The sequence below is a fragment of the Zalophus californianus genome, chromosome 9, assembly GCF_009762305.2.
Source record: "Zalophus californianus isolate mZalCal1 chromosome 9, mZalCal1.pri.v2, whole genome shotgun sequence".
NCBI classification, from domain to species: domain Eukaryota; kingdom Metazoa; phylum Chordata; class Mammalia; order Carnivora; family Otariidae; genus Zalophus; species Zalophus californianus.
The window spans coordinates 123,960,054-123,983,928 of NC_045603.1; the positions used below are offsets into that span (position 1 = coordinate 123,960,054).

General features: G+C 38.9%; 1 protein-coding gene across 1 annotated transcript in view; it reads right to left on the reverse strand.

Annotated features, from left to right (window-relative positions):
• TMEM236 (transmembrane protein 236) overlaps nucleotides 1-7,017 on the reverse strand; it is a 34,430-nt gene extending 27,413 nt beyond the window's left edge. Inside the window, exon 1 of the mRNA XM_027591695.1 lies at nucleotides 6,706-7,017. Coding sequence (XP_027447496.1) covers nucleotides 6,706-6,962 — 257 coding nt within the window. The 5' untranslated portion in view covers nucleotides 6,963-7,017. The remainder of the gene's footprint in view (nucleotides 1-6,705) is intronic.
• Between the last annotated feature and the right edge of the window lie 16,858 nt (nucleotides 7,018-23,875).

Consider the following 23,875-nt stretch of genomic DNA (forward strand, 5'->3'; position numbering starts at 1 on the left):
GCCTACGAAGAAAGACCTGACTGAGCTCAGCCATGATGAGTTAATGATTCATATTTGTGCAGCAAGAATTCTGGCCCTGAGATTTTCACAGGGCCAGTCAGTGAGTGGAACAGTCAGATAATGTGGGAAACCACTCTATGCTCAGAAACTCATATACACATTCTCTATCACCTAGCTCTTCAAGTCCAAGTTCCCTTCCTTGTCTTTCAAGACTCCCCACAATCTGCCATTAACTTTCCAACAAAAAATAATAACCCTCCTACTTGACACTAACCCCAGTGAGCTCATACTATAAGCCAAGCTCTGCATTCATCCATTTACCCATTCATCTAAACTGTTGTTAAATGTGTGAACTACACTCTGTTCCTGGGATGGAAGGCCACGTAAGACACACTCTGACTTTATGGCACTTACAGGCTCATGGAAGTTGCCTAAGCACAAGATGAGGTAACTGCAATGACAGCAAGTTTTTCGAGAAGTCACACCCTCAGTGATGAAAGTGACACAGCTGTAGTTGAAGTCAATACATCACATCAACAGCTGAAGTTGACAGCTGTATCCATAGGACGTGAGAGTATCAATGAGATCACCTGAACATTAACAACTCAGCCATCATCCCAAGTAAATATTCAAAAGGGTAAAAGGTCCAGAAATTACAGAACAAGAATACCTGATGAAACCTGCCCACCATAGAAGACTTAGCAGACTGCCATGAGAAGCGCTTGAGATGGCAGAGTGATGTAACTACTTTTAATATTTGAAAAACTTTAATATACACACTTTCCTCTGAGGTCGCTGATGTCACTCAGAGGAAAGTCACCCACAGAGACACAGTTTTGGGAACCACCATCATATAAGTGGCAGTTTATATTTTGAGCCAATGAGAACACTTGCAAAGCAATAAAAAGTGGAAGTGGGGAGGCACCCGGGTGGCTCAGTTGGTTAAGCATCCAACTCTTGACCTCAGCTCAGGTCTTGATCTCAGGGTTGTCAGTTTAAGCCCCACACTGGGCTCCATGCTAGATATGGAGCCTACTTAAAAGGAAGGGGGGGAGTCTAGAGAATTGGATAGAGCTCCTGGCCATGGCCAAATTCACTGGCATATAAAGGGAGGGAAGAGGACATGAAGTCTGGAGAAGATGCGGAGGAACTTTCATGGGGAGGAACTTTCAAGATGGCAGATTTTATTTTCACATACAGAAACAAGGAAGACTATTCTCAGAATTAGAGACACAAAAACTAGTGCATTCCCCTTAAAATTAGAGGTCCATTGTCTATCTGTATTGTGAGAAATAGCATAGGAGAAGAACTCTAAGGTGCCTTCTAGCTTTAGGATTCTGTGGTATAATGTCAATACCATTGTACAAGCAAGAGGGAGATTAGATTTTTAAGGGGCAGTACTGATGTGCAGAGAACATTTTTCAAGAAATTATTATTCTGTCAACAAAGACTGTAAAGGAATGGGAGTGGTGGGGAGAAGAAACAAAAGACAAGGACACCAGCTGGTGAAGTTTATCAGAGCCCCAGCATTAGTTAATAAAATGTTCTTCATGCTTCCTTGAGCAAAACAACCAGGATAAATGATCCGATACTGGATTTGAACACAGGAGAATTTGGAGAACCATGTCCATGTATAATGGCCCTGGAAATTAGTGCCTAACCGGGGTGAGGTTAACAGTCATGGAGAACAAAGAGGTGATGCAAGAGTGATGACTATTCCTGATTTACTGGACAAGGAAGAAAAAACCTATAGTCAAATATCACAAAATTCTTGCACATGAAGATGGACAGATCCACTGAAAGAAAGAGGAGTGCTCTGGGAAGAAGTAACTTAAGCACCAGTGTTTAGTTCATGGTAACTTAATGATGACCTTCCCAGGTCTGAAAAGAGCAAGCTCTACCTTCCTTCAGTTTATCCAGCCTGTCCCCAGTGCCCAGGCATTATTACCACTGTGCACATGAAGTCTTGTGTGTGCCTCTGTGGAATAGTAAGGTGCTCAAGAGACCAGGCTCTGGAGACAGACCACCCCGTCGTCAGTGATGGCTCCATAGCACACTGGCTATGTGGTCTTGTAATTTCTGTGCCCCAATTTCCTCATTTGTAAGATGAACACTGTAAGTGTTCTTACATATAAAGGTCAGAGAATTGGGGCACCTGGGTGGCTCAGTCATTAAGCGTCTGCCTTCAGCTCAGGTCATGGTCCCAGGGTCCTGGGATTGAGCCCCGCATCGGGCTCCCTGTTCGGTGGGAAGCCTGCTTCTCCCTCTCCCACTTCCCCTGCTTGTGTTCCCTCTCTCGCTGTGTCTCTCTCTGTCAAATAAATAAATCTTAAAAAAAATAAATAAATAAAGGTCAGAGAATTAACTAAAATAATATAGGCAATGTGTTTACCACGATGTTTGGTACATAGTGCTACTATTGAACAGCTTTCAATAAGTACTTCTCTTATTTTAGTACGACTACAACTACTATTACTACGACTATCTTAAACAAATCAACAGCAAATCATGTCTAATAGGCTAAGGACTTAAGCAAGTAAAATGCAGTCCAAAATGTTGGCATGTTTCAAACATGGCACTGCCTGGAATTCATGACATGTCATGATCTAAGGTAATGGTACTCTGAAAGACGAGAGAATTCCTGAAATGCAGCCCTGGGTCCCAAGGCATTCTGGGAATCCCCACAAATCCTCTATTATTATCCTATCCCCAGGTACTCTCTTCATTGAGATAGGCTCCAGTTGCAGACTAGCTTTGTAGCTCAATGGTTTCACCCATTCACTGATATCCCAGGAAAGAATTTCTCTTATTTACTGGGATATACAATTTGGTGTGTATATAAATAGCTCTTCCTCATTCCTCAAACCATCTCCCTAGTCTATTATGGATTATGACAGGCATCTCTAAAAAGGAACAATCATTCTAAAGAGAATGAGGAAGTGTTTCACAAGAGTAAAGGAAAGAGCACTGGATTAAAGTTCAAACTCTACTGTTGATTTAGTGTGCATGTCTTAAGATCTCTGGCATTGTTTCCTCCCTTACAAAATAGGAATTATATCCACTTGGTCAACTTCACAACACTGGTGTGCATGTCAAGTGAAAAAATAAAAGATAGAAGCACTGTATAAGTGCCAAATACTTTATGAGATATTCATGACATCACTATATTGGCATTCATTTTTCTCAAAGGATAAAAGAGACCCATAAGATTTTCCAAATTCAAAGAATATCACTTATAGCATATAATTTTCTTCATCATCACTTCTCAGAGTCATTCTGAGGATTAAACAAGATCATGTTTTATTTATTTATTTATTTGGTTTTTTTTTTTTAATTAGAGAAAGTTCACAGCGTGGGGAGGAGCAGAAGGAGAGAGAGAGAGAATCTTAAGCAGGCTCCACACTGAGCTCAGAGAATCATATGCAGGCTCCACATGGGGCTCAGTCTCACAACACTGAGATCACGATCTGAGCCAAAATCAAGAGTTGGACACTTACCCAAGCCACCCAGGCGGCCCTAAACAAGATCGTGTTTTAAATGGAAATACTAAATTCAGCCTGAGGTAATAATAATAATATTCACTGAATCCTTACTATGTGCCAGGCATTACGCTTAGAATATTATATGCATAATTTTATTCAGTTTCTTAAAATAGCACTCAAATGAAAAAGATATGGTTGTCCCTGTTACGCTCATGAGAAAATTGATTCAAAGAACTTAAATAACACACAAATCCTCACAGTCAATGTCAAAGCTGAGATTTGAACTTAGGTCTGTACCTCTCAGCTGTATGGCCAGGGCACACTCTTTACTAGCTGTATGACTCATTCTCTCCTGCATACCAGCTTCATGGGGCTAATAATGCCATCATGAACTTACAGGGATGTCCTCAAATAGGCTCAAAACAATCTATCTGTGAATGCTTAGGATCTTTAAGATTTTGTGTAAACAACTATTTAAGCATTCTTTAAAAATCATTATTTCAATCCCTACCTTCTATAATACCAATTGTTTTTGCATCATCTTCAGCTAGCAATTAAGATAAACACTCTGCCTTACCACATATATTAAAATATCCATATACACAATGTGGAGAATCATATAGAATATCCAAATATACATCTTTGGAGGGAATATATCTTAATGACACCAAACGAGTTATGTTGATCTTGAAATACACTTGGCATTCAAAGACAGAAAAAAAATAAAGGAAAAGTTACACAAGATAAAGGAAAGAGCACAGATTCAGACCAATCTGGGCTTAAAATCCCAGCTCCACCACTTATGAATTTATTACCTGACAAAGTTGATCACTTGTAAGAGTTTCTATTTCTTTATCTCTAAAATGAGAACACTAGCACATAGCTTGCCAGGCTGTCATAAAGCTTAATTTTAATAGTACAGAATGCGTAAAGTTTCAAGAATAGTGCTAGGTAACTCTTCTCTTCTATGCCAGTTAAGAGATAGCAATATGACAGTGCTCATGAAGAAGGCCATGAGGAAACAGTTTCACAGTTGCACTAAAACTAAATAACCTATTGTATATTATTTAGAACACCTGTGGCCAGTCACACCTACAAAGAAAATGAAAGACCAGAAGAGTATTTCCCCAAAGAATTCACTGGAACATACAACTGTGACACAGACCAAGACTCATTAGCACAAGGGGAAGATGTGGACCAGATTTGTAAAACAAAATGTGTACTGGGGAATAGAAAGGAAAGACTACTCTCTTCCTTACCCTCAATTTACCCCAGCAGATTAGGATCTTGTCATTCAAAGACACAGATTAGGAGAGTGGTTAGAAGTACTGATTATGGAGTCAGATGGACGGAGGTCCAAAGTCTGGTCCTCTCGCTCACTAGTTAAATGACCAGGGAAGTTGCATAACTTCTCTAATCATAAATTTCCTCTTGGGAATAATAATGATGAACTCAGGAAAATACCTACTTTACAAGGTAGTATAGAAGGAAATGAAATTCACATGTAAATCTCTCAGGACATACATGATCGGTAAAGAAGCAGTTATAACTTAATGATAATGATGATAATTCATATGGAAGTTTTGCTGCCTGAATGATATTCAGAACCTAGAGTCCCAGGGATTTGAGTCAATGTAAAAAAAAAAAAAAAATATATATATATATATATATATATATATATATTTGAGATATATATATATATTTGAGATATATATATATATATATTTGAGATATATATATATATATATAAGGAGTGCCTTTCTGGGCTGGAGTAAACCAATGGTTTCTACAGTTATTTGGATATTCCATCCTTCCCTCAAAACTCCCAGCCCAGCCAGGAGTCCTGAACCACCAAAGTAACTCCTAGGTGGTGTGAGGAGTGAAGGGCCCAGCTCAGCTCCAAACCTGCTCCATAGGTAATCCTGAGACTTTGGGTCAAGGTTTGGAAAATCCCTAAACCCCATTCATAAATGCAGTGTCAACCAAATGGTTTATTTCCAGAAACCTTTCAGTATATTTGCCCTCAGGGAACTGAAAGTCCCCTGACAAGTTTCGTGAAGCCACATCTAGAATTGGCACCCAGAGAACACCTGTGAAGTCCACACTTCAGTTCTCCCCTTCTGCACCCTCCCGATACAACTAGACTGCCGTCTCTATGATTTTTACATTTCTGCCCTTGTTAAAATTCCCAGCTGCTTGCTTTTCAAATGTGTTGATTTTTTTTGACTTTAAAATAAAAGATCAGTATGACGGATGCCTGGGTGGCTCAGTCGGTTAAGGGTCTGCCTTTGGCTCAGGTCATGATCCCAGGGTCTTGGGATGGAGACCTAAATCAAGCTCCCTGCTCAGCAGGAGCCTGCTTCTCCCTCTCCCTCTGCCCCTCCCCATGCTGTTCTCTCCCTCTCTCTGTCATATGAATAAATAAAATCTTTAAAATAAATAAATAAAGATCAGTATGAAAGAAGGTTTAATGAAGCAAAGAAAACAAAGAAATCTCAGATGAGTAAAAATCAGATCTGAAGCTCTAACAGGAAAAATGTATTAGTACCAGAGATTATTTGTACTTAATCCATACAGGTGATATGGTCATCAAATTACTGCTGAACCAACATTAAATCTTAATTTATTTAAAATATTTTTATATTATTACTGAAGCAGTTCCCGTCCCCCCCATACACACACACCAGGGAAAAAGAATTTACTAACATAGTAAAGTATTATTTTTTTAAATTTAAGTAAAGAGACTTGTTGCTTAAAAATCTCAGTTGGTTAAGGGTCAAAGGATGCTTTAGACCTGCCAAACAATGCAATATAAACATTTCAGAATAGACATTACTTTGTTTCACACAAAAGTAAAATTCTATGTTATAATCTTACAATTATGATTTCTATAAATTAACTGTGATAACTTTATGCAGTTCAGTGTATAGAGGAATTAGGTCCAACATTTAGTACTCAGGATATCATAGACTCATGCTAACTGCAAGCTTATGAACACATGTAATGTGTTGCTATCAGTCAGGAAAAATGCCCCTATTTTTTTTTAAAGGAAGATACCATAATATCAACACATTTATAGAAATGGTGCTAATTACTTCTCACTAATCATAATGTGCATACATTATGTACATTTGTGCTATGCTGACATCCTTACCCATAGTACCTGAGAAAGTATCTTTGAAAGCATCACAGAGCTCCCCTGCTTTAGAACCCTTTTACTTACCATCCTTTAATTTTTTTGTAAAGGTGATGCTTCTTGTATAAGATAACTTTTATGGGAACCCAAATCAGTAGAGTTACTGAAGCCACATAGGCGATCGAACAGGAAACAATCAGCCAGTAATGCGTTTTCTCAGGGTTGCCTGCTCTGCTTTGATAGGCAGTGGCAAACTGTTCCACAATCACGAGTGTGGGAATGGAGAAAGCAGTAAACTCAAGAAGTTCAAAAACCAGGAGCTTGATTAGTCTTCCAGAAGCCATCCTGAGGAAGGGCAAGCTGCTGAGGATCAACACTTCCCCTTTGGTTGTGAGCAGCATACGGACACCAATACTGACCTAGGATCAAGTTCCTTGTCCTGAAATCACTAACCAGTGACTTTTTATTCTTTTATTGACCCTCATAGGGTTCAATGATCTTCCAACTTAACAAGCGAGGCCTCTTAAAGAACCAGAACAGCTGTGGAAATGATCACTTAATGTGTTTGCACGTCCCATTATTCAAAGTCAAATGAATTTCTGAATATGCTTTGCAGCACTGGTAAAAAGCAGGTCTTTCAGTGTAGCTTGGATTGCCAATTGGAGCACACAAAAAAATTATGTAATATTTAACATTTGTTCAGTAGAACCATTGAAATTATATAATTTTAGAGTTAAAGGAGAAGAGCTGTAATCCAATCCCCAATTTCTATATCTAAGCAAATCCAGGCAAAAAGAGATACCCAAAACCTGGGTCTTCATCGTGGAAGACTACCCCTTGTTTTTCTTCAAAGTTCTTGAAAAGGGAGTTTGGATTCACACTGCCAACCTCCTAACCAGATTGCTTCCTGGTACTAAAACTATTTTTCTTGCACATTAATTGTTATGTAACCCAGATTAACATTTTTATTTTGCTGGTGAGGAAACCAACATGTGTTGGAAACTTATTATCAGGATTGACATATTAAGAGCTGTTTATATCTAGTCCAAAAGCATATCAAATATTTAAAAGACAACAACCGTCTCCATGATTATCCTCCCTTCAAACACTACTTCTGAGCACCTGCAATGAGCACTTTGCCTTTGCTAGGTGCTGGGGTGCGAAGGTGAATGGACAAAAGATTTCTGCCCTAAAAATGCTCAAAGTCCAGTAGAGAAAACAAACCTGTGAACAACTAAAATCACTGAGGTCAGAAGTACAACCTAAGTGCTATGGTAACACAGAGGAGAACTTCCTCTTTGGACTGTGGGAAGGGAAGGGAGACATAAGGATGAGGAAGACAGATGGCAGGTTTTGGGGTGTCAGTAACATTCCAGACACAAAAAAAGAAGCCAGGAGCCTGGAGTGGTTATAAGAATCTGGTGTCACATGGCAGGAAGTAGGGACAGGGATATTAGAATTGGCTGGGGTCAGAATGTAAACATTCCTTGAAGGATTTGGGTGTGGGATGGGGTGGGATGGGGTGGTGTGGTGTGGTGTGTGTGTGTGTGTGTGTGTGTGTGTGTGTGTGTGTGTGTGTGTGTGTGTGAGGCAGTCAGTGAAAAAGCAATGTTTTCTGGACAGAAGAGCCACTTAACTTGATCATTTGGAAAGGGTAGTGAGTGCTGGTGTAGAGGAAGGACGGGAGCAGCGTTAACCTGGAGGTGGGGAAGCCAGGGGGGAAGCCACAGAGCAACCTGGGCAGGAGGGAGAGACTTTGCTGCAACCAATGAAGCAAGAACCATGAGGGGAGCACTGATCCTGATCCCTTCCACACGCTTGCTTCTTTAGATGGCTTCCCCTGTGCCTGCTGGCAGCCTGACGCATGCCAGTATTTCTCTGGGTTCCTCTCTCCCCAGGCAGGCCCTTTGCAGAAGGGGCCCTGCGCTGCCTGGCTCCCCGGTACACCTAGGATTCTGGTGGCGGGTCTGAGGATTACAGCCTCCTGCCCTCCCACTGCAACACAATTAGTCAGCCGGTTCTTCAAACGATCTATTTCATTTGAACTTGAATTTCCAATCTGCTGATGTTTAGCAGACGTCCTCTCAAATGAACGAAGAGACCTGGAAGACCAGTACCAAGAACAGGAAAGGACAGGGTAGAAAAGCCATTCAAGCAGTAGTTCTGTCACCAACTGTTTCTAATAACATATAATTGTCATTGATTCTCTGCATCATCCCTGACAAAACTTTCTATTTAAGAGAGACTGGATACAAATTAGACTCTAACCTCCTAGCCGTCTGTCTTGAGTCATCAGTGCTATGTTGTATTATAATTTCTTCTACAAACTCTGTGTATTAATAGGAATTGTGACCTGGGCATTTGAAGAGAGTTGTTGAATAAAATTGCCTGGCTCCAAGCAAAGGTCTGGCCCAGATCTTTAATTCCATTTTAAATACTCAATTTTTATTTCCATGTATGGGAATTTAAAAATGGCACTCGCTTTATATTTTTCACATGTAATTTTCCTCCAGTTCCTAATCTCTCTTTGCCTTTACCTTCAAAGACAGCATTCGTGTGATATGACCTGCAGTTCTCTATGGCACAGAAAGCTCTGATAACTAGCTATACCTTCTCTGAACAGGAGGGAGGTTGTGATGCTCGCCCGCTACACACAACAAGCCCACCTTGACGTAGAGGAAAGAGCACCTGTGTTCACATTGTTTATAAACACTTTCTGTGAACAGATCATCGTAGAGATACAGTCCTTCCTGACTTACATTCTGGTTAGGTATATGTCACCAATACACAGGTAAGACCTGAGAACATTGATGGAGTGAGCGGGGCATGTCAGGGCTGTGAAGGGCTCTCCCAGCACCGTCCTCCACGCCCCTCTCCAGCCACATCTTGTTGAATAGGCCCTGGGCCGCAGAATGTCCCTCCGTAAACTGGGCCACGTCATCCAGCCTAGAAATGTGAACCAAGAAACGTGGGAGAACTTGGTAAGTGGAATTAAAAAAGGCCATGATTTGGAGTCAGGATTAAAATGACCCAAACTGTATGTGCTAGAACTCCCCCTGGCATGTTGTGACACTAGGTACTTATTTGCTGAATGAACCAAGAAACAAATGGAAGCCAAGTGGTGAGGGAACGGAAGAATGAGTAAAGAAGCCAACACAGAGAGCGAGAAGACTGCAAAAGATCAACAGGGAGAGGCAACCAAAGGGCTTACAAAACGGGCGCTTCGGTCTTGGCAACCAAAAGGGCTTGAGTACAAGAAAGGGATATGTTTATGAGCAGAGGCCAAATATTATACAAAAACAAGATGTAAGGCTACTGGATGATTCAGAAAAAGGGATTGAAGAAAAGAAATTAGAGTAGAGTTGATCAGAGAGGGCTTCTCGCAGGAGGTGAGTTTTGGCCAAATTGATTTTTCTATTGACTCAAAGCAATATCCATATATTACTACAGCAACCTTCTCGGTGTCATATAATGACATTTTCTTTGAAAATTGTTCTAAGACTGTTCATGTGAGTCAGGAGAGGGGTAGGAGAAAGAAGCAGGCTGCAGATGCTATGTATAACAATGTGAATGGCACAATCTCATTTTTGTTTTAAAATATCATAGTTGTGGATTTAAGCATAAATTAAAAATCCAGAAATATACTCATCAAACTAACAGTGCTGACCCTGGGGAACGGGTGAGGTGGGGTGAAGGGGTTTTCATTTTTGATTTATTAATATTTGCATAACTGTGATATTTCACTAGCATAAAAATTAGAAAATAATTTTAGCTTAGTAACAATCAGTTAAACAAGGCAATTCTGGCTTAATAAAAATTTAATGTTCTATTTTTTAAATCTTTCCTCCACCAGTTTGTTTTCCCTAACATCTCAGCAAAAGCAACATAAATAAATTCCACTTCCATTTATCCCTTAGATGGCAGCACTAAAGAGCACTGAAATAGCCAGGAGGCAAGCAGATGGGGAGAGCCTTGAATAACGGTTTGCCGGCTGGGCAGTGTGGGCAGAATTTTATTGCCTTCTCCTGATCTCACATGAGAGCGGGAAGAACATAGCCTTCTTCCTACAGGCACCACTCTAAGAGTTTCCTCCCCTCTGAAAACGTTCCCTACTCTTCTTCTCCAAACGGAAGTAAGCATTTCCTCCTTTGAGTCAAAACACCTACTGAATCCTTCTGGATTCACCCACACTTGTACCGTAGCACTTGTCTCCCTATATGGTTTGCACACGGGGTCCCCTACAAACTGGAAGCTCCCTGAAGGCAGAGAACACTTGCTTTCATCTTTATCTTTGTATCATCTATCTCAGGACAGCGCTTCTATCACATATTAGGCCCTTGAAAGATGTTGTGGAAGGAACAGATGGAGATGAAAGGGTAAGAGAAGTGGTGGGCAGGAAGGCGAATGTGCCAAGCTTTGATAATGGCTAACTCATCTGTTATTCCGAGGGAATTCTGGCTCTCACACTGACCTTTCAGAAGGAGAAATCATGTATTACCTGTCCCAATACAATCTGTCCTCTCAGCCTACAAGATTTAATTTCCTTGTGTGGTCCAATTACAGCCCCCAGGTTTCCTTCCTGCACAGCCATGGCTCTATTCGGTCTCCAGAGAAGAGAGAAAACCAAGCCTCTGGGGATTGCAGTTTCTTCATCTCAAGATGCATGTTAGGAAAAGACCATGCCTCTTCGCAAGCATTCACAAAGACTTAGGTCCCAGTGTTCCAGTATCTTTCCCCACCTTCTGTAATCCATATGCCCTCAAAAATGCATATTCCATAATGGATTTGAACCATTAACAAAGCGGGCTGGGGAGGACTGGCTGGTATTTGTCTGGACCAAGGCATAGCCTTTTATTATTTAAGAGTCCTCAGCTCTTCTAAAGTATCTATTTGTCTAAAATTTCTGTAACAGACTGGGAGGCAGGGTAGGTTCCTTCACCAGGGAGAGAAAACAAGCTAGCAACGTTAAGCTACTGGGAGGAAATAATGCTAGACCCCTAACTTGGAGACAAAGACAAAAGGAGATGAGAGAGGGTTTGAAATCACCTACCCTTCAGCTGAGACCAGTTTATGCCAATCCTGATTCTTTCCCTTCTAAGTCCCCTGATGAGTCCGCCATGCAAGTAACTGGAAGGACACGGAGGGGGGCATTTTCACATCCCCAAATTCTTTACTTTGGATTCATCCAAGACTGATTCGAAGAACTCTGCCCCTTACTCTGCTTTTTAATGCTGGGTTTAACAACTTCCTGGTAGGAAACAGATCGGGTTTTCTGGAGCTGGGTCTGTGGTGGAAAGACTGAGTCTTGTGGTTAGAACTCACTTCCACGTAGGAATGTTGATGCAGTGTTTTTTATTTTAGTAAGCAGAAGATATCATGCTGTCCAGGGTAACACCTGTTCCCCACACTTCCAACTGTCATTTCCTTCCTGCAGGCAGGAAGTCAAAAATTCAAAGTCTCTTAAATTGTTAGTAAGATCATTTGTAATCTCAAGGTTTGTTCATTGTTTTCAGGGTAGGGTCTGTGAAACAAAATGTACAGACAGCCAGGAATGTTCTGGCATATCTGTGGTTTGTTTCCTGTAATCGTATGGTGTTGATGTGCAGAACGGCAGGGGCTGGTAGCAGTGAAACTGTTCTGCAGATCAAGCTGGATCTACGGAGAGCCTAGGGAAGAGGCTGGACCTAATCACTGATTGTTTACAATTTCCAAAGAGTATTTCCAAAATACAATACTGATCCTCACAAGCAGGTGTCACCAAACAAATCATGTGAAGTGAATTCGGTAAGATTATATCACCAACTGATTATGCCCCTTTTATCAATGTTATGCTATCACAGTCCAGATAACATTCAATTTATATTATAGGAAAAAAAGTACAATTTCATCTCCTTGACTATTAAATAAAACAACTTTGTAAGAGCAAGGACAACAGCATATTTGCTTATGCAACCCTTTTAATACCTGGTATTTATTTAGTGACGCTATTCTTGAAATTAACAAAATTTGGAGAATGTTCTTACTTTTTTAAAAATAATCATGCTCCCCTGAAATATTTTTTCTATTAAAATTGTCCAGATCTCAAAAATTTAAAGGAAGGAAGGAAGGAAGGAAGGAAGGAAGAAAAATGATTTAAGATTTCCCATTACACAAATTGTGTGTAGTGGCATATAAATGGGAGCTAATAAAAATAGACTATTAAAGAAAAGAGGAAGTCACTTCGTTCTGTACAACGATTCTCAGACTTTATTTTTTAAGAGACTACAACAATCTAGGTCAGCCTTTCAATATTCCAAAGTAACAAACTTAAGCAAATAAATAAATCCTATTTAAATGTAGATGCAGCCCTAATTAATTACTGTATATTCATCCCAAAATTCACAAAAATGATTTAATCTATATTTCCCAAATCTTCGCTGCTAAGGACTTGATAAGTTTGTAGCTCTTCAATTTTTTCTTACTTAAGATAAAATAACTTGACAACAATGTTAGTAGACATGGCCAAATCTTTGCCAAGTACACAGAAATGACAACTATCCAGTTATTTTGGTTAATGTAGATAAAAGATAAAATTTCCAAGTGGGTTGCCTAAATGTAGTGCTCCCCAACTCCACTGGGTGGTGCAAGTTTTATTTTGTTTTAATCACAGATTTTAAGTCAGTATTTTTAAAACGATATTATGGGTTTGGAATCTTCTAAATTACTCCTTTAAAAATTTAGATTATAAAGGCATACAAGTTATGTGTCTTCTTGTACTATGCATATTTGGCCCATTTAGTTCCAAAAACATTTAAGTTCGCTTATCTCTTCTCTGTCCAAAGCAGCCCACTGGGGCTTCCCATCTCATTTTGACTAAAAGCCCAAGGCTTTACCAGAATTTTCAAGGCCTTCCACAATCTTCCCCAACCACCTTTCTGTCTAACTTAATTTCCCATTACTCTCCCTCTCACTGTTCTCTTCGATGTTCTCCAAACATGCCAGACATATAGGCTTCACCCATTATGAAGCCTTTGTCCTTGCTATTCTCCCCCCTAAAAACATCCTAAGAGCTAACTACCTCATTTTCTTTAGGTCTTTACACGACACTTTTGCTGCGAGACTGCTTACCCAAAATTTCAACACACCCCCCTCAATTTCCTAATCTTTTCCCTCCTTTATTTTTCATTACTTAACAACATAATGTTTATTTGACTTACTTATTACATTAATTGTCCGCTCTCTCAACTGGAACATAAGTTTCTTTAGGGCAGAAACTTACCAGTTTTGGTCTCTGTTATATACTCAAACCTAGACTAGTGCTTGGCACATCATAAGATCTCAATAAATATTTGTTGACTGAGTGACAGAATGAATTCACAAATGAACTGAGTGGACCCTCCATGCTAGCCATTGTGCTTATGCCAGGGTACAAAGGTGACCAAGACACACTCTCTGCCCTTATAAGCTTACAGTCTAATTGAACAGACATTTCTGCAAGTAATTTCAATAGAAGCACAATGAGAGATGTACACACAAGTCTTTATGGAAGCAAAGAGGACAGCAACATGGAGGTTCAGGTAAAGCTTCCTGAAAAAAAAAAAAAGAAAGAAAGAAAAAGAAAATAGGCACATTTTCTGTGCTCAGGAAACTAGTCTAGCTACAGAAATACAATACTCAAACACAAAGATCAAAGGGGAAATTTTAAAATATCTTGAGACTAATGAAGACAAAAACACAACATACCAAAGCTTAAGGGATATAACAAGAAAGGTACTAAGAGTTTACAGTGATAAGATCTCAAACATATAACCTAAATTTATATACCTCAAGTAACCAGGAAAAGAAGAACTAAACTCAAAGTTAGTAGAAGGATGGAAATAATAAAGGTCAGAGAAGAAATAGAGAAAATAAAGAGGGTGCCTGGGTGGCTCAGGTGGTTAAGCGTCTGCCTTCGGCTCGGGTCATGATCCCAGGGTCCTGGGATCAAGTCCCGCATCGGGCTCCCTGCTCCTTGGGAGCATGCTTCTCCCTCTGCTTCTCTCTCTCTCTCTCTCTCCTTCTGTCTCTCATGAATAAATAGATAAAATCTTTAAAAAAAATAAAGGATGGAAAAATACAAAAATAAATAAAACTAAGAGTTGGTTTTTAAAAAGACAAAATCAACAAACCCTTAGCTAGACCAAGTATGAAAAAAAGAGAGAAGACTCAAATAAGTAAAATCAGAAATTAAAATATGAGACATTACCATTGATGCCACAGAAATAAAAATATTATAAGAAACTATTATGAACAATTATATGATGAAGAGTTGGACAACTCAGAAGAAATGAATAAATTTTTAGAAACATAAAACCTAAGAATAAATCTAGATGAAGCAGAAAAGGCATCTGGGTGGCTCAGTTGGTTAAGTGTCCAACTCTTGATTTTGGCTCAGGTCATGATCTCAGGATCATGAAATTGAGCCCTGCATTAGGCTCTGCGCTGGGCATGGAGCCTGCCTAAGAATCTCTCTCTTCCTCTCCCTCTGCCCCTTTCATTGTTCACATGCATGAGTGCATTCTCTCTCTCTCAAAAAAAAAAAAAGGATGAAACAGATCAGTAACAAATACTGAGACTGATCAATCATCAGGAACCTCCCAGCAAAAAAAAAAAAAGCCCAGGAGCTGAGTGCTTCATAGGTGAATTCTATCAAACATTTAAAAATAATTAATAGTAATCCTTTTTAAACTCTTCCAAAAAATAGAGGGAACACTTCCAAATTCATTTCATAGGCCAGCGACCACCCTCATATCAACACCAGATGAAAACACCACAAGAAAACCACAGGTCAATATACTTGAGGAACATGGATGTAAAAATCCTCAACAAATGGGGCGCCTGGGTGGCTCAGTCCTTAAGCATCAGCCTTCGGCTCAGGTCATGATCCCAGGGTCCTGGAATCAAGCCCTGCTTCGGGCTCCCTGCTCAGTGGGAAGCCTGCTTCTCCCTCTTCCACTCCCCCTGCTTGTGTTCCCTCTCTAACTGTCTCTCTCTGTCAAATAAATAAAATCTTTTAAAAAAATGAAAAAATAAAATCCTCAACAAATTATTAGCAAACCTAACTCAACAGCACATTAAAAGTATCACATACCATAACCAAGTGAGATTTATCCCTGGGATGCAAGAACGGGTCAACATACATGGATCAAACAATGTGACACATCACATTAACAGAATGAAAGACAAAAAACAATCACATGATCATTTAAATAAGTCCAAAAAAATTATTTAACAAATTAACTACCTTTTCATGATACTCTCTCAAAAAAAAAAAAGTACAGAAGGAACTTGCCTCAACTCAATAAAAGCCATATATGAAAAGGCCAAAGCTCACATCACACTCAATGGTAAAAAACCAAAATCTTTTCCCCTAAAATCTGGAACTTGACAACACCTGTTAGGATGGCTATTATTCCACTGGTACTTTAAAAACCAGTGGGTTTAGCCCAGGGAGAGCTGGAGAGCAAGAGGAAATGGAGTCCCTGCCCTTAAAGAGCCAACATAATAAATAACCCTGCTGAGATAGCAAAGAAACAGCAGTTTGAAAAACGCCTGTGGTATTACATAAGGTAGATTCATTTACTAATCTCAGAACATGCCCTATAGGGGAAGAGATCTTCAGGAGACTTCTCCAAGAATAAAAGTGCCAGTTGGTGCCATTTCTCTTCCCTACCCCCGCCTAGATAGTCATACATTTGTGGGAACCAGTATAAACATTCTCCACCTATTCTGTTGGCACTGTCCTCACATTCCCCTGTGGTCCTTCCTTATCCAACCCACCCATTTTAGCAGATATCCCTCCAAAGCCCTTGCCCTTGCCACACCCTATAAGTTGCCCCAGTAGGGACTAGTGCCACTCCAAAGTGATTCCTTCCCCAGAAAGAGGGGGAGATAACCCCACACACCAGTGTGCCCACAGTTCCAGCAGGTGAGACTTTCAGCTGGCTGTGCAGGGAGAGAGTCCTGCTGTTCAGTGCATATGACTAGTATGCTAGTCAGCTAGTCTGACTAGTGACATCACCCACCTACAAGCCAATGGTGACCTCAGAAAGGCCACTCAACAATGCAAGACCGAATCCTGCCCAGTGTACTCACAGTAGGCAAAGTGGGTCATTGCAGCTGACTGTAATGAAGCAAACAAGGTTCAGCACTAACAGTGGAAAGTGTGTGGCCCACAGAGGAGACGCATCTGGAATGCCTGGTTCTGGTGGCCAGAGGGCACTGTGCTACAGGGACCTCTTCTACACAAGGCAACTACTTTCAAGACCAGGAGATGTAGCTAACCTTCCTAATACACAGAAACAGAGAGTAAGAAAAAATGAGGAGTATGTCCCAAATGAAAGAACAGGTCAAATAACAGCAAAAGAGCTAAATGAAATGGCGATCATCAATACCTGATAAATAATTCAAAGTAATGATCATAAAGATACTCAATGGACTTGACAAAAGAGTGGAGAATCTCAGTGAGACCTTCAACAAAGAGAGAGAAAATACAAAAGGAACCAGTCAGAGATGAAGAACTCAATAGCAGAAATAAAATCTACACTAGAGGGAATCAACAGCAGCTTGGAGGATGCAGAAAAACAGGCTGGCAATCTGGAAGTCAGAGTAATGGAAAGCAACCAAGCTGAACAGCAAAAAGAACAAAGAATAATAAAAAAAAACAAAAAATGAGAATAGGTTAAAGGAACCCAGTGACATCATCAAGTAAAATGCAATGACATTATAGAGATCCCAGAAGAAGAAAGAGCAAGGGGAACAAAAAAACTTTTCTGAAGAAATAATAGCTGAAAACTTCCCTAATCTGTGAAAGAATAGAGACATCCAGATCCAGGAAGCACCCAAAAATCCTAACAAAACTAACCCAAGGAGGTCTGACTCTTGATTTTGGCTCAAGTCATGATTTCAGGGTCCTGGGATCAAGCCCTACATCAGGCTCCCTGATTAGCGGGGGTGGGGTGGGGGTCTGCTTGTCCCTCTCCCTCTGCCCCACCCACTCCGGTTGTGCTCTGTGTCTCTCAAATAAATAAATAATTAAAAAAAAAAAGAAAGTAAAGGGATGGAAAAACATATACCATGTAAATGAGAACAAAACAAAAACAAAAACATAAAAAACAGGAAGCAATACTTATCACACAAAAGAGACTTTAAAAAAAAGATTGTGTGGCAAGAGAAAATGGAGCTCTACATAATAATAAAGGGAACAATCCAACAAGAGAATATAACAATTGTAAATATCTAAACACCCAACAGAGGAGCACCTAAATACATAAAACAATTATTAACAGACATAAAGGGAGAAACTGACAGTAATACAATAATAGTAGGGTACTTTAATACCCCACTTACATCAATGGATAGATTATCCAGATGGAAAATCAACAAGGAAACAGGGGCTTAGAATGACACATTAGACCAGATGGGCCTAACAGATATATACGGAACACCCCAGCCAAGAATAACAGAATACATTCTTTTCAAGTGCACATGCATCATTCTCCAAGATAGATCACATGTCAAGACAGAAAAAAAGTCGCAATAAATTCTAGAAGATTGAAATTATATCAAGCATCTTTTCTGACCACAGTGGTATGAAACTGGAAATCAATTAAAAGAAAAAAATCTAAATAACAGAAATATATGGAAGGTTTTAAAAAAAAAAGCTACAAAAAATGAATCAACCAAGAAATCAAAAAGGAAATAAAAAAAAATACATAGAGATAAATGAAAATGAAAAAACAACAGTCTGAAATCTTTGGGATGCAGCAAAAGCAGTCCTGAGAGGAAAGTTTATAGCAATACAGCCCACCTACCTCAAGAAACAAAAAAAAAATCTCAAATAAACAACAACCTTATACCTAAAGGAGTGAGAAAAAGAACAAAGCCCAAAGTTAGTAGAAGGAAGGAAATAACAAAGATTAGAGCAGAAATAAATGAAATAGAGACTAAGAAAAGCAATAAAACAGATCAATGAAACCAGCAGCTGGTTCTTCAAAACGGTAGAGAAAATTGATAAACCTTTAGACAGACTCATTAGGGAAAAAGAGAGAGAACTCAAATAAATAAAATCAGAAATGAATGAGAAATAAGAACCATACCACAGAAATACAAAGAATTGTAAGAGAATATTATGAAGAATCATATGCCCACAAATTGGATGTGTAAGAATTGAATAAATTTCTAGAAACATACAATCTTCCAAAACTGAATCAGGAAGAAATAGAAAATTTGAACAAACTGATTACTAGCAATGAATTTGAATCAGTAATCAAAAAACTCCGAACAAACAAAAGTCCAGGACAAGATGGCTTCACAGGTGAATTCTACCAAACATCTATTCTTTTCAAACTATTCCAAAAAAACATAAAAGTTAAGAAAACTTCCAAAGTCATTCTACAAGGCTAGCATTACCTTGATACCAAAACCAGATAAAGATGCTACAAAAAAAAAAGAGAGAGAGAGAGAACTGCAGGCCAATATCTCTGATGAACATAGATGCAAAAATCCTCAACAAAATAATAGCAAACTGAATCCAACAATACATTTTAAAAAATCATTCACCATGATCAAGTAGTATTTATTCCTGGGATGCAAGGGTGGTTCAATATTCACAAATCAGTCAATGTGATACACCACATTAACAAAACAAAGAATAAAAGTCATATGATCATCTCAATAGATGCAGAAAAAGCATTTGACAAAGTACAACATCCATTCATGATAAAAAACTCTCAATGAAATAGGTTCAGAGGGAAGATACCGCAACATAATAGAGGCCGTACATGAAAAACCCACAGCTAACATCATACTCAATGGTGGAAAACAGAGCTTTTCCTCTAAGATCAGGAATAAAACAAGGATGCCTGCTCTTGGAACTTTTATTCAACAGAGTACTGGAAGTCCTAGCTGCAGCAATCAGATAATAAAATGAATTAAAAGGCATTCAAATTGGTAAGGAAGAAGTAAAACTGGATATACAGATGACATGATACTATATATAGAAAACCCTAGAAACTCCACCAAAAGACTTATAAAATGAATTCAGTAAAGTTGCAGGATACAAAATTAATCTACAGAAATCTGTTGTTTATATTCACTAATAATGAACTATCAGCAAGAGAAATTAAGAAAACAATCCAACTTATATCAAAAAATAAAATACCTAGGAATAAACTTAACCAAGGAAATGAAAGACGTGTACTCTCAAAACTATAAGATGCTGATGAAAGAAACTGAAGATGACATAAACAAATGGAAAGATATTCCATGCTTGTGGGATTAGAACAATTAATATTGTTAAAATGTCCACATTACCCAATCTACAGATTCAGTGCAATCTCTTCACAGACCTAGAACCAATAAGATAAAAATTTGTATGGAGCCACAAAAGACTGGGCAATCAAAGCAATCTTGAGAAAGAAGACTAGAGCTGGAGGTATCACAATCCCAGATTTTGAGATACATTACAAAGGTGTAGTAATCAAAACAGGATGGTACTGGCACAAAAACAGACACATAAATCAATGGAACAAAACAGAGAACCCAGAAATAAGCCTATGCTTATTGCAGCATTATTTACAATAGCCAACATATGGAAGCAACCCAAGTATCCATCAATAGATGAATGGATAAAGGCGTGGTATATATATATATATATATATATATATATATATATATATATATATATATACACACCCAAAAGAATATTACTCAGCCATAAAAAAAGATGAGATCTTGCCATGTGCAGCAATATGGGTAGACCCAGAGGGCATTATGCTTAGTGAAATAAGTCAGAGAAAGACAAATACCATGTAATTTCACTTATAGGCAGAATCTAAAACAAAAACAAAAACAATCAAACAAAATAGACTCTTAAATGCAGAGATCAAACTGGTAGTTGCCAGAGGGGAAGTGTAGTGGGCGATGGGTGAAACACATATAGGGGATTAAGAGGTACAAACTTCGAAAGTATTAAATAAGTGCACAGAAAAGTACAATAGCCAATAATATAACAACATTCAGTGACAGATGGTGACTACACTTGTGGTGAGCACTGAGTAATGTACAGAATTGTTAAATCATTACGTTGTATACGTCTTAAACGAATATAACACTGTATAATTAAACTTCAATTAAAAACACAGAAAAATGTAATAAATAAATAAGTCAAATTATACAAGTAGAAAATAGGATGGTGGTTATCAGGGGATGGAGGGAGATATGGGAATTTCATGTTCAATGGGGATGAAACTACAGTTCTACAAGGTAAGTCCCAGACATCTGCTGTACAACATTATGCCAATAGTTAGCAATAAGGTACTTTGCACTTATATGAGGACAGATCTCATGTTAAGTATTCTTACTACAAAAACAACAAAACAATTCCAGGAAACTTTGGGCAATGATGGATATGTTCATTACCTTGATTGTGGTGATGGTAATAATATATGTGCACACATATATCCAAATTCACAAAATGGTCTCTATTTTGTGTAATTATTTATATGCCTGTTATCACGTCAATAAGCTGGTAAAAGTTTTTTGCTCCAAAGCATTAAAATTAATGCTTATAACTATCTTACTTCCCAGTTACAATATTACCACCATCTCTTCTTGTAATACTTAACACATTACTAAACTCCTCCCTGTGCTGTACTTTTAAATGCATGTGTTTTATTTCCTTACACATTTATGACATCCTTAAAGGCAGGTAGAGTATTTTGTTGCATTTCAAGTACCCCACCACAACCCCCAGTTTTGATGGTTTACTAGGATTCATAGGTTCAGCATATTGTACTCAAGGCTATAATTTATTACACCAAAAGGACTCCAAACCAACTCAACAAAGGGAAAAGGTGCTTGGGGTAGTGAAGTCTAGGGGAAACCAGGTACAAGCTTCCAAGAGCTTCCTCTCAATAGAGTAACACGGGATGAGTTTAATTCCCCTAGCAACAAGATGTGACATGTGTGAAATGTTGCCAACTAGGAAAGCTCATTAGACTTAGTGCCTGGGGCTTTTATTGGGGGCTGATCATGCCATCTGCGTGGCATATGCCGAAATTCCAGACTTCCTAAGGCAGGCAGGTGTTTACCATAAACTAAATCATTTGTGCAAATAGTTTGGGCACAGTGGGCCACTCTTTAAGAATTCTGGGAATGGTGGGAACCCTCCCCAAATCCAAGCCAAGGGCCAACCTCGTAAATGGGACTTTGAAAAGATAGCAGTCAGACCTGCTATGCTTTTTTCTTTCCACTTGGTCACCGTTAAGTCCCACTAGTATTCAAATATCTGCTGAATTCCATTCCCAGTATTGATAAAATGAGACAACAGGAATCAAAGAAATAAAAATTTCATACATATGAAGAACTCTATCTTAAAACTGTCTGCATGTGTTTTTAAAAACTGTCTTGCCATGTAATAGGAGTTTGTTCTGATATTACCTAAACTTGGATAAACCAATTTCATGTAAACATCTAGCTAATTATAATATAGAAGTCAACAATATGTATTGGTTAAATCACCACCACAGAGATAATGGCCCAGATATAATATCTATATTTTTAAAGATTTTATTTCTTTATTTGAGAGACAGAAAGAGAGAGAGAGAGAGAACATGCACAAGCAGGGGGGAGGGGCAAAGGGAGAGGGAGAAGACTTCCCACTGAGCAGGCAGCCCAACGTGGGGCTCAATCCCAGGACCCTGGATGCTTCACCACCATAGTACCAGAACGACTTTTGCTGTGGTATGACACAGCCACCTCCAAATTATGCTCTAAACAAGAGGCCGGGCTTTGAGAATAGAATAAATTGATACACATACCTTGACAGATCAACACAGTCTACTTTATCAGAAAAAGCTGATTGCAAACTATAAAACCTACCTAGAGCACTTCCTTAATAGATTATGTTCTGTATTTTTAAAAAGATTTTATTTATTTCTATAGAAAGAGAGCAAGCAAGCACAAGCAGGGGGAGGGGTATGGGGGAAGGGATAAGCAGACTCCACGCTGAGCATGGAGCCCGACCCAGGGCTTGATCCCATAACCCTGAGATCATTACCTGAGCCAAAGCCAAGAGTGGGTTGCTTAATGGGCTGCACCACCCAGGTGCCCCACATTATATTCTGTATTTTGACAAACTCATACAGGCTTTAAGAAAAGCATACTGGTTCCTTTGATTTTAATTTTCCCAAGTGTCCAGGAATATAATCTGAAAAATTTGCTCATTTTTACAGCTCCTGAGTATGATGGGTATGAGGCAAAAGGCTTAATCAGTAGGGTAGACCAAGATTATGTGAAACCTTGAAATCTAGCCAGGGAATTTTAAACTGATTCTATGAGGGTTTGTAAAGTAGGTGATGTAGATGGACTCCAAGGATCTCTGAAGCATCTGAAATTATATGTAAAGCTCTGAGTAGGAACATTTTTTGGGGAGAGGGTCCCAGGTGACTGTCACTCTAAAATGTTTGTGAAGTGTCAGGCCAAATATGTAAGGAAATTTAGGTCAAAGGGAAGCTACACATATATCAGTATTTTCCAAACCAGTGTGAAAGGATCACTTGGGACACATGTTAAATTATAGATTTCCAGCCTACCTCAGATGATCTAAATCAGAATCTCCAGGCAAATGGCCTAAAAATCTGTATTTTACCAAGTATCTAATTTGAGTGATAGACTTAAGCATCTTTAAAATCCATACCAGGTTGTACATTTTACAACTTCACGTGGTTTTTATGGGCCTATTCCTATTAGTAAAGGCCCGCACTACTGTGTTTCCTGAGGGGTGACAGGAAAATAGTATCTCAGTGGGTCAACAAATCATTGCTCCTATTTGTCTCATGAGATGATGCTGTCAGAGACAAAGCTGTTAAGTTTCTTGCATGTAATTCTCTTCTCCAGAAAATTCAAACAACAAATCAGAAACTCACTGGATTGTAACCTTCCTTCCCAAATAACCCATCTGAATCCTAGATAATCTTCAGTTAAATGTCTAGTTTTATATTTTTCAGAATTCAATCTCAGCAGCACCACCTCTTGATGATTTAAATTCAGTACTTCCTGTAAATTCTTAGCAATGTGAATATTAAACAACTGGAAAACTTAACTAGCACACATTTGGCTTTTCATAAAATATGCATGATAACTGAAAGAGGAAAGATCTAATTTTGCAAATGGGGAATCAAGTTGCATTAAATGACAATGCATGCTTCGATCCTGCTATCGAATGAATGTGTGTCCC